Raw genomic sequence first — 16,865 nt, 5'->3', positions numbered from 1 at the left:
GTGCTACACTTACCGTTTCCAGTTATAGACATCAGACAGTTTTACGTTATCATGCAACAAAAATCACACACATTGTACATCTATTTTCCCAGAATGCCTTACCTAGTGACGATGATGACAAAGATCCCAATGACCCTCACAAGGCTCTGGACATCGATTTAGACAAGTACGTATACAACATCTTACTTTATACATCTGCTGTCTGCCATGTGTCCATTTACTGTTTATCTTGATTATTTATGTAAATGCATTCAAGTTCACAAGGAGTTTAAGTTCTTTTACCAGTAAGCAACGCCCTAGAAACCACATAGCAACACCCAAGAGCCCTAAGAGTTTAGCATAGCGGAGGCAAACACCATTCACATTCTCTTCAGGAAATTTAAAATCTTTTGGGATGCACAATCTCTGGCTTCCAAACTATGAGGAACGTTCTTGAAGTTCTCCTGTATCTTATTCTTACTCACACGCACCCTGCCTTCTTCTGTCTGTTTCCATCTCTCTTTCTCTCATGCACCCACGCATCTCCATTCTCCTGAAAGTTTGCTATCTGGTGCTGGCTCAAGGTGAGTACTTAACCTGGTCACACGACCGAACCAGCTTTCCAACTCCCGATGCCTCTCTTCACCTTGCAATTGCAGCGCGTCATCAGAGAAGATGTTCCTACGTATACATAAGGCATTATAGATGAGCTTACCTGCCACTTTAGTCTTGGCTTTAGAAGTATTGTCTTGCATTGCTTTCACTTGGTGCTGTTTGCTCTTTCCAAATACTCAAAGTACTAGGGGTGTGCAAATAAATCGATTCACATTTGAATCGCGATTCAAGCTTTGCCGATTCAGAATCGATTCATAGAATTCCAAAAATCGATTCATACATATTTTTTTGTAATGCCGTGTTACTATTGTCCTGAAATGAGTTTATCTCAGTATTCCCATAGATGCCGTTGCTGCGTCGTATTCACTCTGCTGCCTGCAAACTCTTGTCACAGTGTTTCCCACACAATGACTTTACTTGGGCGCGCTGCCCAGTTATATTAACAAGTGCCTAAGTATATCTGGTATCAAATTTTGTCTTTTTTGTTTTTCTGTGATGATGACACTCTTTAATAATGACATTTTGTGTGCGACATGATGAGTTCGGTGTGCGTTCACGTGCTCTCTGTTTCTCAATGAATTATGCGACTGCGACGCGAACAAGCTCGTGTCACATTGTATCCTTCATGTTTCTGAACTTGAGCAGAGTTTTAACATTAGAGGAGTTCACGGAGCACTCGCGGACCGTATGGTTCCGGGTTTGTATTTGAAATGGTCAGTCGGGTCCTGGTCAATCATAGTTCAATTACTTTGGGTCCCAAGTCTGATTAATATTGTGTGTAAAACCCGAGTCGAACGGAGAATGGCCGTGAGCGCTACCGCGCTAAAGCTCGCGTGCAGTTTCAGCGTGCCGACGGTTTCTATGGCGATTAAAAACTGGCTCTTTTCTATTATTATTAATAAACTATATCTTTTCTAAAATCTATTGCACTGACCGAGCAAAGCTCAAGCTGACTCAAGATTTACAAAATGCAAAGCTGTAATGTAAAGTCCCCTGTCACTGGGACAGCAAGTAGACTTTTGAATCTGAAATAATGAGTGGATTTAGCTTTTTTTTAATCGGCAAGAGAGAGAAATAGAAAGAGAGGGACTTTTCCTGCTTCTGCTCTATCTAATAGAAATAATAACCATTATAACACCAGTCACATTTATAATCTATAGACCTGCACTGTCTATCATTAATATACTATTGTATTTAATAGAGTTTGATAAAAGGGGTCATCTAATTGCTTCATAACAGTTGTTTTTTTTTTGCATAAAGACATAAAGTAATATCAAATTACATTTAATTTGTTGTGTTTCTTTTCTTTAAAATTGTATATCTACTACAATCAGTCACATAGGAAAAAGTAAACTACTACATTTACACACTGTGAATCGTTTTTTTAAATTGCGAATCGGTTTTGAATCGAAAATCGATTTTGAATCGAATCTTGAGCCTAAAAATCGGAATCGAATCGAATCGTGAAATTTTCTGAATCGTGCACCCCTACAAAGTACGCAGATTACGATTTTTTGTTGCCTCTGATTCAGCTTTTACTGTATAAGAGCTTGTCTGTAAAGTTGGCCCGTTTTCTGCTATCAGGTCTCTTCGCATCAAGCCTGTAAAAATATGACTCGTATGCCTAATTTTGTATCATCTAGTAGGATCAGACTTGTTGCGAACACACCTCAGTTTTGACCCGTTCTATAAGTAGACGCCTTTCCCAGCTCCCATGCGAACATCCGCTGGTTCACTCTCTCTCCCTATCCATCTGTCCAATCGATCACTTTAATTGTCTTACCAGGCCCCTTGCAGACAGCGACAAGCTTCCGGTCAGGACCCACCGTCCTGAGGTGCTTCAGAGCCCCACAGAGGACAGAGACCGTGAAGAGGTTACACAAGAGGCCAAGAAGAAGAGCGGTAAGGAGAAGAAAGAGAAGAAGAAGGATAAGGAGAAGGACAGGAAGGTGAGATGTTTGTCAAAAGAAAGTCTTTAGGATTCTACAGGAGAAAGGGAATGAATCTAAAAAAAAATTCTGTAGCATTGATGCTGATGTTTTTCTATTAGAGGAGCAAAGAGGAAAAGAAGAAAAAGAAGAAACACAAAGAAGTGGAGGAGGAGCTCATGGAATCTCAGCAAGAAGAGGCAATCCAATCAGAGGAAATCAAAGAAGTGGCAGCCCTGCCCACATCAACATCTGTAGAGGTGTGATCTTGATTTAAGGCTTTGTTTTTTGTTGCGTTTGGTAGTACTGTGTTGCAAAATCTTCTTATTTGCTTCCCTTCACAAACAGTAGGCGGTTGAGTGGCTTTGTTATTTATTTGTGCAGTATTCCATCACCATGTTAAAATGACACATTGAATGCACTTAGATTTGAGTTTGGCCGACATTTTTATCCGAAACAGCTCTGTGACATTTTTTTCGAAAACATACAAATTTAAGTTATTTACACAATTTTCCACCCAGTTTTATCCTCGGATTTAAAAAGTCTGAAGGCTCGGCCTCGCTTGGTGTCCTGCCCACTTCTACTATGATTGACAGCCTATATGCTGCGGCTAATACAGTAGTTTCAATAACGGTCTTTTAACAAGTTGTGTCATGTCGCAGACACCCAAAGAATCTCACAGACACAACCATACAAGTTTTTACCACTAAAGGAAGCATATTTATATTAGTGGTCGATATGGGTTTTTTATGGCTAATGACGATACAGATATTAATAACACAAATGTAATAACTGCAAATCAGAGACAAACTGAAAATTGGTAAAACTAAATAAACATTTCTTATGCATAATATTTTCCCTTGAAAAATATTTACAACACATATGTATTGTGGATTCGAAACCTCACGACACTTCATGTCATTTTAATGCTGTGTTTACACCAACCGTGTTTAGGCGTCAAAATCTACCGAGCCTAGTTTGCCGCTTGAACAGTTTGAATGCATTTTCTACTTCGCTCTTGAAACGCGAATGCATTCAAACTGTTCAAGCGGCAAACTAGGCGCAAGCATTTTATGTGCGTCAGAGGCAAAATCCGCTTCTTGTGGGAGGGGCAAGTGCTATGCGGTTGTCTGTTTGCAGGATGGCTGATGTTGATTGTGCATTTAGCGAGAGAGTTACCGGTTTGTATTTAGTCACCTTACTATAGGGGGAAAATAAACAGCGCGGGTCGATAAACGTCACGTGACTCAAAAGTGAAATGTATATTTACAACTTACCAGGTTGCCCAATGTCCTCACTGACACTCTTCCAAGCGAGGTCCTTTTTATTCCTGTCTCTATAGAAATAAGAACTTGTGTCGTATAGCTCCGGGTCACTGCTCACGGACAATATCAAGCCTTCATGCTGCAAGCAAGCTCCTGATTGGTTAACGTGGTGCGAAAATCCGCCAAAGTTCAAATTTTTCAACTCCGCCGTCAGCCGCAAATTTGCGTAAAACGCGTCTTCACATTGACTTAACACTGAAATCACTTGCGCTTGCTGCTCTACCACGGCTGGTGTAAACGCAGCATTAGAAGTAAATACCGTATTTTCCGGACTATAGGTCGCACTTTTTCATAGTTTGGCTGGTCCTGCGACTTATAAGTCACACCTGACTATATGTCAAAATTAATTCATACTGACTAACATGAACCAAAAGAAAACAATACCGTCTACAGCCACAAGAGGGCGCTATATGTTGCTCCTGTAGCCTTTCCCTGAAAATAACTGTTAACTAAAACATTAACTTAAAGACAATGGAAAAAGACTTAACGAACAAAATGCCCCCCAAAAGAATAATAATTTTCGAAATAAATGCGACTTATAGTCCAGTGCGACTTATATGTTTTTTCCACTTCATGCCGATTTTTTGACTGATGCAACTTATACTCCGGAGCGACTTAAAGTCTGGAAAATACAGTACTAATATATCATTTAACTCTCTATCAGACTTTGGCTTTACATTTGAGTGTCTTTTTATTACAAACAACAATTTTAGGGAACAAAATTGTTTACTGGCCGATGGCGATAATAAAAAAAGCCAAATATCGGCTGATATATTGTCCACTGCGATATATCGGTCTATTACTAATTTATATGTACAAATGCCTACAAACAGGTGTATATAGATATTCTTGTAGCGCAATTGGTAGAGCTTTGCATTAGCAGGGCAAAAGTTGTAGGTTCGATTCCCAAGTGCACACATACTTGAATTTACTGTAAGTTGCTTTGGATAAAAGTGTCTGCCAAATGCATAAATGTCAATTGATATGATCAAATTTATTTATACATTTCAGCATTTGTAATTCAAAATATTTAAAACAGACATGGTGATTGAATATTTTTTTCATTTTTGCTTTTGCTGAGTTGAAAACCCTATTATTGGGCTTATGTTTAAGCTTTACAGGACTGGACTCATTTCCCCATCCTGTTCTGTTTTAGGCCTCCGATCTGGATTTCTGGCTCTCTAGTGCTCCTGTTCCCCACGTTGCCCAGGTCCGGTCCCACATGCCCTCCCTTTTTGTTTTTTGCTCTCTGTTTGCCCTCTGGTCATTCTCATTTAACTGTTGTGTTTAATGATGGTCTGTTCCTGTGTTCCTCCGGGCTCTCTATGTGCCTCACATGCCAGTTTCTTTGTGGCTCACGTGTCTTTTCACTGGTTTTCACAGGTCTCGCACATTTTGTCTTGTTTTGTTTGCCTGTTTTCATTTGGTATGCATGCGTGCACGTACGCAGGTATAAATAACTGATGTGCCAACAACTTTGTCTTTTGAATGATCACACCTTTGAAACCACTCGTATCTGTGCCATCATAAACAGCAAGGAATTTATTGACAGTTCCTGTGATTCCAGTCAAACTCACAAAACAACCTTCTGCCACATGAACCAAATGTACGTCAACTGAGAGAGAAAAGACCTTACTGACTTTATTACCGTTCAAAACTTGTATTTATTCCTTAGTATTATCAAACTTACATTTTGTGTTTTTCTTTCTATATAATTCATCACTGCATACTTTTCTTCTCAAATATAAATATCTTTTTCCGCCTCTAAAAACAACCTACATTTTTGGTGATGTCATCAAGGCCGTGTGGGCGGGGGTAATTGTTACCTTTTATAGCTTTTTTTTCACAAAGTGATGATCCAACATTAAAGGGGACAGAGAATGAAAAAACATTTTTACCTTGTCTTTGTTGAATAATGGTAGTCTACCCACATTCACAAACATACAAAAAGTGCTAGACATGCTAAACATCTTAGTCTCATAGAAATTCCTCTTTTAGAAATGTCAGCCAGAAAACGGCCCAATCTGAAAAACTGATGCTTATGACATCACAGGCATCTAACTGCCCCTCCACTTTAAAATAATTGGCTACGTTTTTTGAGTGGCAGCAAAGTCAGCCAATCAGTAATGAGATTGCAAGTTAAGCCAGTAGGGGGAGCCAAATAGGTGTAAAACCACTTGTTTAAAATCCCCCACCCTATGCTATCTGAGAGAGGTTTTTAGGAAGCTTCTAAGGCATTACAGACCCCCCCAAAAAATGTTTTGTCTACATGTCACATCACAGAACAAGAATAAATACTCTGTTCAATCATTCTATGTCACCTTTAAATCAACTTGATCAGAATTGTTTTTTTTTCCTTTTATTATTAATCACATTGGTAATCCTGCATGCTTCATAGTGTAGCCGGTCGTTATTCAGTCTATGTGGAAGGTGTTTAAAAGAAGAAACATCATCTTGTCTGCCTGTGTGTATTAATAAATGGTTTGTTTACAGGATGTGACAGCTCCCACCTCAGTCACTACTTTAGAGACAAGCTCTGCAGCCGCTGTAGAGTCTGAACCAGATGAGCGCAAAGACACAGAACCAGAGGACACGGTGGGTCCTACTGATCTGTGCTGTGTTTATTGTACAGGCCATTTTTGTTAGTCATTAACACATTGACATTCATTAATTTACAACTTTGTGGTGTTCATTATATTTTATGCTCTAGTTACAATGTTTTGATCATTTACCTGTTCTTTTTTCTAATAAAAGTAGGAAATGGTGTATTAGTTTTTGCATTCTATTGAACTGTCCATCTGTTTATTATCTGTTCAGAAATCCTCCAAACACAAGAAGAAAAAGCAGAAGAAAGAAAAAGAGGAGAAAGAGAAGAAGAAAAAGAAGCGACATCACCACCACCATCATCATCACGGTGATGGAGGAGAAGATTCAGTGCAGAACGGCACTGTGGAGGAGGAGGAGCCTCTCCCGGTAAATTTCTAAACAGCCAGTCACAGCCCTGTTCTGTCAAACAAACCAATAGGCTTTATGCCCAGCTGCCCTACTTCCTGAACTTCAGCCAGCTCCTTGTTTCCTGTCTCCCATTATTGGACAAACTGATTAATCCAGGTGTGTCTGATTATTGTTGTTGTGACTACTGAGGTCAGGCATACCTGACTACTGAGGTTTATCCAATAATGGCAGACAGGAAACAAGGAGCGTTTAATATTTACGATTCGCGATCGGTTGGCTCTGACGTTCAGAAATCCTGATGTGGGGGGAACCCGAGGACAAACGCGCGCACACTCGAGATTATCACGTGAAACGAAACAATATCCAGTCATAAAGCGAGATGATGAGAGCGGAAGCAGTCATGGCACAGCCAGGGCTGTGACGGTCATTATATAACCGTGAGACCGACGGTTATAGTTGAACACCGTCATTAGAACTCTATAACCGGCAAAACCGTGTTATTAAAATATTTAAAAAAACATTTTTATCATAAAGAATTTTTAAATACTATTTAAAACAATTGTTAACAGTCTGTGTTATACGCCCCACCATGTTCTCACGCAGTGAAAAATACAGAGCGGAGCAGACACTGACAACACGCTGACATACAGGACAGACCAGGTTACTTTTCGGTTACTTTTGAGATTAAACATATTAAACAAAGTCTCACCTTTCAAATCATCTCTTCCTTCTAGTTAATTCATAGCATCAAATAAACATGAATGACCATAAGAAGGATGTTCTTTTAACCGCGGAAAGGCGTCAGTACACTCCTCTTTTCAAGTTCAAATCCTCCCATTCTAATCTACTAACTCTCCAAGCACATTCACTGCTTGTCTTGCTGTTAATTTTAAATAAACGTAGAGTAAGTAGCTAATCAGTGTCTTGATTATTCAAACGCTGGTTTACTTCGCAAGTGTGAGCACTGAACAGCGCGTACTGTATGTGGAGAGCGTTTGCCGCGCGTGGCCATTGTCGGCTGCGTTTGCAGCGCATACTGTGCAGTTTAATAACAGTATAAAAATCTCAAGTTCATATTACTTTACTTTACATGCATTTATGAGCAAAACCTCTTCAATACGCTTTTTAACCCACATTCTGGTCCATGTAATGACAGATATAGACTAGAGATCGACCGATATATCTGTTTTCCGATATTTTCCCCGATATTTGAGCATTTTCCGATGATCGGATATCGGTTTTGTAATATCGGATTGACCGATAAACGAGAGAATTGCGTGCTGAACGCATCTGAGGAGAGGACCTCACAGCAGCAGCAACGTGCACAGCAAATATGAAGGCGACGCGACTTCATTAAAAGGTCTTTGAGTATACTTACTTTGCATATGAGGCATTTATAACACATCTTATTGTGCATTAATGTATGTTATGTTAAATAAGTTGATTTATTAAAAGCAATGTGTGTGTGCAGCTTGTCCAAGAATAAAGACGAACTCACAGAGTCACGCTGATCCATCAAATCCGGTCCCAATAACGACGTAGCTTTGCATGAATAAAACAACCATGAGTTAATGCTTTGTGGAATTAAAAACGCTAAATTAAATTAGTTTTTATGGTATTTATGCTTATCATTAGCATCGTAAAATCACGTTCATATTGCTGTTCACTTAAGTTACCGGGGTTGAAGGCTGAAGCATAGCCATCACATGTAGCTAACTTTTAACAAGATTTACCATATTAACATTTGCCAGATAAACATTATTTTGCTAAAATATCTAAATAAATGTCTGTGGATATTAATTAATTATTTATTACCTCCGCAAGCGGTCACAGTTTGATAAAGTTAATGCATGAGTAAATGCATAGATAAACAGCGCTGTCAACAGCCATTTCATAAGCTATAACAACAAAATATTCATTATTCTGACATCAAATGACATTACCAGTTAAGAAATTAAATGATATATGAGCCGTTTTGTTTGCTACTTTCCTGAATGAAGTATTCCAGTCAGTGATAATATTTGTAAAATCTCTTTGCTAACTATTGGTTGGATTGCTGAAGGCTACAGGTTGCTGGTCAAGACAAAGATATTATATCCCAAAAAAGGCACTTAATCCACCTGTTTTACTCTATAAACTATGTACAACATGCAGCCAACTCCGCTATACGTTCTCTCTCCCGCTCCGTTACCTGGCAACCGCAAGCGCAAACTTTGGATCAGTCCATTTCTGACGAAATGGTAGGGGTGTTTGGAATGGTCCATGTATTGGGAATATAGTTTCTACATTATTCATTAAATTAATATTATTATTCACTCTTTCAGACCCCTCTATTTATTACTTTGTATGCAAAGAGGGAGTGGTTATGATGATTATTATTATTATAAGGGTTTGTTCAGTTCAGTAGTGTTGTTGTAATTATGTCAAAATCAGAAGTATAACAGTAAATAAAAATCGGTTCAGCATATCGGTTATCGGCACATAAGCATCCAAATATTTGTTATTGGTATCGGTTTAAAAAAATGAGTATCGGTCGATCTCTAATATAGACACAATTAAATCTGTTTCTCTGAAGATTATCAAAATAGATGAGAGAGGATTCATTTATGCTGAGCAGAGAGTGACAGCGCAGTCTTCTGTCAACAGTGTGTTTTTAAATATTTCATTGCTTTCTGTTAAATTGCTTAAAGTCATTACTGTTAAAAACACACTTGGCATCACATTCATGATTTTATGGTAAAATGACACTTTCGCGTCAATCCACAAGCATTTAAACGAGCAAAACGCCCCCCACAGACGGTTATGTTACGAACCGTCACATTTGACTCACGTCATAACCGTCATCACCAATTCTGAAACCGGCACAGCACAAAGTTAAGTTGATGTGGACGGCAGAGATGGACCGTGTTCCCGCTGTCTCCACGACTTCACGCAAACCCTTTTCTTTTTGTTCCTTGAATTTTCTGTGAAAATCATTTGTCCGCCATGCTTATTCTGAAGTCTCGTGAGATTTTGCGAGATTTTCTGTGTTCACAGTCGAGGCTCTGTTTGTGTATGGTGTGCTGTCTTTGACACATCATGACACACCACACACAATAGGAGCCAAACGGTTAATTCTAGGATTTTTTATTCTCATGTTTGTGGTCTATCACATTTTGAAAATCTTATAAGATGTAAAAAATCTTGTGGTGTGTACCCAGTACCCACCAATATACTCCGGAGCAACTTATAGTCGAGAAAATAAGGTAAAAAATTATTTGTTAGTTCAACTTAAAAAAGTAAGTTACTTTGTTGCCTTAAAATTTTGAGTTGATTTGACTTAAAAATATTAGTTGACTCAAATTTTTTTTAAATATTGTCTCAACTAATTTTTTTTTTATTATTTAAAGAGACCTGGTAACTTACATTTTAAGTTGAATCAACTTTTTTACAGTGTATTGTATTCTTGTAATATTTTCCGCAGCGTTTAAGTTTGCTAAGTATCTGCGATTTTTGTGTTGAGATAACGCTAGCACATTTTTTTCTGAATCGATCATAAAGCGCAGCGTGTACTTTGCCAAACAATCTCATCTTAGCATGGATAGTATGGAGCTCCCTGATCTCTGCTTCATTCTCTGCGTCAATAATGTTGATCTGTATATAAAACCCCCGGTCAAAGAGTTGCACGATAAATATGTCATTGGGACGACAGATGTGTCACTACAACACACCCCTTATGATATCGTTCCTGCTTTTTCTTCACACTGGGCGCGTTCCGGGACTGATCCCAACAATTTTACTAGGTCCTCATTACGGGATCGATCCCAGGACGTGTTTGTGTTCAAACAGAAGGCACTGTGGCAATTCTGTGGCAATTTTCTAGGAACAACTCTGTGTAAAAGTGGTTTTAAAAGCATTACTGACCAGTCCTACCTTGCAACTGTTTTGTCCACCAGATTATCAAACAATAATAAGACAATCAGGGAAAACGTTGTGGCCGAGACATTTATAATTCTATCATATCTGGTTTTCCATTGCTGTTTATATTAAACTTTTAAAAATGAGGTTGTCTTGTACTTATTAAACTCTGTCTTGTTTCAGCCCATGTCAAACTACTCTCTGCTGGCCGAGAACTCCTACATCAAGATGGTAAGTGTGATTTATACACACACAAGTTGGGTGTTTATCTCCTGTACTTAGGCTCTAATTGAGACTTTGCAATGCTGAAACATGGATGTTGATTGGTGTATTCAGCTCGCTTATTGATTTAAGTGATCATTTTTTGAATGAGTTATTGCTCTCTTATTTGTGTCTGCATGTGTGTATTAAGATGAAGGAAGATGCTGATCAGGTAACCATTGCAATATTGCTATTAAGTTGCTGTGATGTACACTTTAGTCGGAGTAAATGCCATTATTTAATTTGACACAGACGAAAGCAGGTCTTTGAGCTCTGGTTAGTATGTCACACATAATATTGTCTACAGTGGGGAAAATACTTCAGAAAACAACAGCTGTGAAAACTAGGCTGGCCTAAAGAGACTCAACAATAAGGAGGGTGTGTTTTTTGTATTTGTTAATGGTGGTGCTAGTGATAATATTAGCAGGGCATGTACAAATAATGCAGAAAAAAATAGTTGAAGCCTTCTTAGATGTCTGTGGCACAGTCTTTGGTGCATGAATGTCATTTTAAATATGGCATCTACTTTAACTAAACTGTGATTGCTGTACGTCTGAGAAGATCTGTTTGCCTTTGAGCTCTTTGTTAGATGTAAAGTGAGATGCGTTGTTTCTGACCACCCGATTTTCTGACTCTTTGTAATGCATTTTGCCAATTTCCTCTGGTGTTTCTAGAGCTGGTGTCGATGTGATCTGCACGCTTTGGTATCCTTAATCATTTCTGTCTGCTAATTTGTTTTCCTCACCTGCAGGTGTACGATATCCAGGGAAACCACCAGGACGAGAGTCAAGTTGTGGTGTCGGTCATCTTCGAGAACAAATGCGACAGCTTCCTCAAGTCCATGGAGTTCAACGTGCTGGATTCCCTCAACTCTAAACTGCAACGGCCTGAGGGAGCCGGACCCCACGACGGCCTTACCGTCCCCTTTCAACTGCCACCAGGTCAGAAACACATCAGAAACAAATTTGACCTTCTGAGTGGATTTTTTCAGGTTTTGGTTTGATTTAAATGAATGGTTCCTGATATGCGTGATTTTTTTTTCCAGGGGTGTCAAATGAGGCGCGATTCGTTTTCACAGTGCAGAGTATCGTCATGCCCCAGAAGTTAAAGGGAACACTCACCTTTATAGTTAAGGTTCGAATGTCGCACACAAACACATGAATTTCTAAGGTGTGCAGAACTGTTGATCTGATTGATGTTTTCTGGTTTAGACGGATGACTCCTCCACTCACGAGAAACTGGACTTCAAACTGCACTTTACATGCACATCATACTTGATCACAACTCCATGCTACAGGTGAGGCCATGCAAGCTGACAGTTACTGTTTAGCAATGACAAAATATCTGTTTACAACCATGGCTATCAAAAGATTTGAAAAGAAAGGTTTGGCCAACATGTAAATCCGCCTTAGGAAAAAAACAGTCCTTCACAATCCTGGGCAAACTGGCATGAAGGTCTGCCATCACTCTGCTATGAAAATTCCCCCTTTTTGCCACCCAATCAATTCTCTTTCAGAAATATCTCACATTCTGGGCTACAATGTGGGACTTTTAGCATCATTTTTAAATTGCAGCCAACAGCTCACCCCTCCAAAACACGCTTTGTAGAGCAGTTTGCCTGTTTAGGGCTACTGTAGAAACATGAATGTGACTTTCATGTAAGGAGACCAGCGGTGTATGTAAATAAAAACTGCTTATTTTGGTAATAAAAACAATAAAGTTTATTATGTAAGGTCTTTATACACCACTGATAAAATAGTTATGTATATTATATCTCAAAGTCCCACTTTGCACCTTTAACCCTAGGTTTGACCCATGGAGTATGGGTGATGGCAGAAAAATCCATTAGCTTCACTTTTATTGGTAACAGATTTTATTTGATTCTGGTATCTGATACAGCATACATGACTTTTGTTTGTCAGTGATGCATACGCTAAGCTTTTGGAGTCTGGCGACCTGAAGGGGAGCTCTTTACGGCTGGAGGGAATCAACATGCCCTTCCATCACCTGCTGGCCAGGATCTGTTTCTACCATCACTTCTCTGGTACATTGACTTGGCAAATATTAGAGTATATGCAATGTTTCAAAACCTGAGATGTTTAAATCACCTCTTTTTGCTTCATGTGTTGCAGTTGTGGAGAGGATCGACTCCTGCGCCTCCATGTACAGCAGGTCGATCCAGGGTCACCATGTCTGTTTGCTGGTCAAAACCGTAAGTTGGTCTCAGATGAGCGTGTGGAATTTGTTTAGGGATGGAAATTGAGTAAATTTACAGTTCTTTAGGGAACATCAATACATGTATTGTGAATTAAAAAGACACAGTGTATGATTGTATCAATTGATAGAGCATAGCATAAGCAATGCAAAGGTCATGGGTTCGATTTCAAGGAAAAACACACATAATGATAAATGTATAGCCTGAATGCTTTTAGATAAAAGCATATAATGTAATAGATACAGAAATCTATACCAACTTTGTCCAACTTGCTATATCTCACCCTTCCTCAAACCAGGCTGATCAGACCGTCTCCATCGACGCCAAGTGTGACGAGCCATCTCTGCTGGGGAACTTGCTGGATGAAATCAAGGAGACCTTCTCAAAATGCTGATCGAGTCTGAGAAGACGTGTCACCAACCTGAAAACCCCCTAAATCCCACTGCAGCCTCCTGGATAAAAAAACACAAGCTTAGACTTGTGTTCCCTCCTCTGAACTTCCTCTGTATTTATTGGATCTCTTATTCTGTTGTTTTTCGTAAATTTCAAGTCCATCTCTTGCCTGTCACTGATTTTCATTTCCCTTCTTGACTTCGGCATTCCTCTTATCTGATCTTATGCTTCATCCCGCACCGTTTTCCTCGGCGGCTTCTCGCAATGAATACGTCATGACGCGTTTTGCTCCCTCTGACATTCTTTCATTGTCTTAACGGTTCATGACATTGATCCTAAGAACTGGATTGCTCATCAATGCTCAAGTTGTGTTTTTTCTTCGTTTTGCATTGTTGTTTGTTGTCGTTTTTTTTCTGTCCTGAATTCCATCAGCGCCTTTCTCAGCATTAAACATCAGCGTGTTTGCTTCTTGCCAGTTTTGTAGAGAATGTGTGTGTGTGTGTTACGTGTCTTACAGGACTGGGTCATGCCAGAAATCCCACTCTTTGAACTGCCCCTGAGCACCAACCTCACACCCAACTTCACTAATTTTCATTTATATGCACGCTAGTAAGTACAGGAACACAGGGTTGCACTCTAATACCACACTTGTTCCACAGTGTGCAAGCCAAGACAGTGTCATGGCCCATTACTATTTGTATTCTTGTGCTGATTTAAGAACAATCCAGGCACAGTTTTGATAATGTGAGTTACTACATCACTAACTACGATAGCATATAATTCAGTATAACTGCACACTACCATCTTGCTCAGGATTATGGCAGTTAATAAACAGTCAAATAAATAACACATTGACTTCATGCCTGTCATGTTGGTCCAGTTATTCTTGCATTTTCTCTATGGATCCAATTAAATGGACTCCTAAAGGATTTCCCTGTCAATAAAGGAATTTTCTTGTTAAGCTCTAAGACAAATCATGTCTGAATTCCTATCTGTGGCCATCAACAGCAACCATAGATATACAGTACATGAACATAAACTTAAATTCAACCCCAAATGTTCCTTTATAATTCCATTTATCGCACAGAAGTATCTCTGTATGTTTTCTCTGGACAGTGTTATATATATATATATATATATATATATATATATATATATATATATATATATATATATATATATATATATATATATATATAGGTTCCCTGTTCTGTTTCTTATATATGACTTATATAGGAAAATTATACTGTAAAGGGAACATCTGTAAAACGTGCACTTGCTCAGTCTGTATCACTTCTACCAAATGCCTTTGTGGCTTAGACATCACCCAAACTCCCGATTCATGTGTTTGTCAGCTTTCTGACTGCCATCTTGTACATTTGGCAATTGCAATCAGTCGCTTCTTTTTTTAAAGCTGTTTAATGCCTTTTTTCACACTACTGAAATTGTACTGACTAATTCAGGCACATGCTGTAAGTATATATATCCTGTCTGATCCAGCACGCTGTAGCGCTCTGTTGTAAGGTTGCAACCAAAGAGGGTAACTTGCAAGTGTTTGCCATCAAACTGCTTCAAGAATTGACTGAATATCAAGTTATAAGGATGTTTCTGGAAGATAAACACTTCTGTAGTGATTGACAGTTTCTGTAAAGATTAAATCGATATAGCAACCGTGTTACAAGTCACATTCAGATTTATTACATGCATGGTAGGAATGTCATTTTCCCTTGCCTATTTTTTTTATTTTATTAATACATAAACACTTGCATAGAAAAAGTCCTTACCATTCCTTTTACTTTTTTACATTGATGTTAGCTTCACCATTATACATGGTTTTTATTTGTTATGAGTACTTTAAAAAATGTCTTGGAATGTTTTTAAGAATTTGCATTAAATTATTATATACATATATCAATACAGGGGGTTTGGGAGGGGGGTGTCTCAAAAAGCAGAAATTTAGGGGGTCCGTATAGATATGAATTCTTAGCCATTAAATGTGATTAAGTGAAGTGGCCCAGCTAATCTAATAAGGTTTTCTCTCTGGCAAGTTGTAGTGCAGATATTGCTGGATTTGGCTTTTCATTAAGTAACCTCTCATTGCTCTTTGTTTGACGGTACTGTCCGACTCCTTCATATGAATTTTCAGACTGTCTGATGTAATATAATGTTTTAAGATGAATAAATGAGCAAAATGAATGGCCGATAGTTTTCTCCTACCATTCTTGAGAAGTGCATTTAAGAGTTCAGAAAGGACACTGTAGTTTGTGTGTGTACCAATAAATTCATACATATAATGTATATTCAAATGTTTATGTTTGCATCTATTTTAATGACTTCAGATGATTCCTGTTTATATTCATGTGTGAACAACTTATTCCATATATTCAATCGTTACAATGCAATGGGCCACAAATCATCTGTTTTGTTTACCTGACAACGTTGAAGTGTTATTCTCATGTACATTGAACTGTATTGGATTTGATAGACTGAATATGTGAAGCTAATATAGTTCTTGTATGATGGATCTATGATCGAACAACAGGTAGTGTATACATCTATGTATCTTCATGGCCCCCCATATCTTGTCCACAACAATCTCAATTTCTACACAATAAAATAGCTTTGCATAACCAGACACATGTACACTTGTTATAAAAATAGCCATACACTAAGAAATGTCTTGATTTTTACTTGTTGAACTTTAATGCTTGTTTTGGCTTTTTAAATTATTTTGGGGTGGTTTCCCGGGTAGGGTATAGATTGATCCAGGACTAGGCCTTAGTTTGTTTTGGGATATTTAAGCAGTGTTTGCAGACAAACTTTACTAAAACAATGGCACTGATATATGTTAAGATATGTCAGTACACTGTGTTTTTAAATGAAGGCAGCTCAAACATGCATTTTAGTCTGGGACTTGGGTAAGACCTGTCCTGAAACCGCCCTCTTTGGAAATTTGTTCAGGCCCTCTAGTGGATTTCGCACTCCTGGTAGAAAAACACTGATCTAAATTAGTCTACCTGTCACTGGGAAAATTATTTATGGTTTTATTGTAGTAAAAGTGTTGTAGCCATGCTTTTTGGCTGGTGATTAGCATTTATATAACCACAGTTTTACAACAGTCATGGTTACACTATGGTTCCTCTAGCTTAATTTGTGGATGCCATGGTTTTACTACAAATAAAAAGACAAAAGCATGGTTAAGTTTTATTAATAATTAGGTCTATTTTTGGTATTAACTAAAATATTATGGTGTATGTGAAATAAACCTAGCTATAGTACATTTCCAAAACCAGGGTG

General features: G+C 38.4%; 1 protein-coding gene across 3 annotated transcripts in view; it reads left to right on the top strand.

The window, feature by feature from the left end:
* ap3d1 (adaptor related protein complex 3 subunit delta 1) overlaps positions 1-16,203 on the top strand; it is a 35,028-nt gene extending 18,825 nt beyond the window's left edge. The window contains exons 21-34 of one of the 3 annotated variants that reach the window (XM_065247002.1): positions 93-166; positions 540-563; positions 2,381-2,543; positions 2,645-2,782; positions 5,004-5,057; positions 6,341-6,442; positions 6,665-6,820; positions 10,883-10,930; positions 11,712-11,901; positions 12,006-12,094; positions 12,172-12,257; positions 12,883-13,004; positions 13,093-13,172; positions 13,474-16,203. In XM_065247002.1, coding sequence (XP_065103074.1) covers positions 93-166; positions 540-563; positions 2,381-2,543; positions 2,645-2,782; positions 5,004-5,057; positions 6,341-6,442; positions 6,665-6,820; positions 10,883-10,930; positions 11,712-11,901; positions 12,006-12,094; positions 12,172-12,257; positions 12,883-13,004; positions 13,093-13,172; positions 13,474-13,569 — 1,422 coding nt within the window. In that variant the 3' untranslated portion in view covers positions 13,570-16,203. The remainder of the gene's footprint in view (positions 1-92; positions 167-539; positions 564-2,380; positions 2,544-2,644; positions 2,783-5,003; positions 5,058-6,340; positions 6,443-6,664; positions 6,821-10,882; positions 10,931-11,711; positions 11,902-12,005; positions 12,095-12,171; positions 12,258-12,882; positions 13,005-13,092; positions 13,173-13,473) is intronic. The other 2 variants (XM_065247011.1, XM_065247022.1) reach the window with 2 other exon arrangements.
* The last annotated feature ends 662 nt before the right edge of the window (positions 16,204-16,865 follow it).

The sequence above is a fragment of the Paramisgurnus dabryanus genome, chromosome 24, assembly GCF_030506205.2.
Source record: "Paramisgurnus dabryanus chromosome 24, PD_genome_1.1, whole genome shotgun sequence".
Lineage (NCBI taxonomy): Eukaryota > Metazoa > Chordata > Actinopteri > Cypriniformes > Cobitidae > Paramisgurnus > Paramisgurnus dabryanus.
This window is presented reverse-complemented; position numbering and strand designations above follow the sequence as displayed.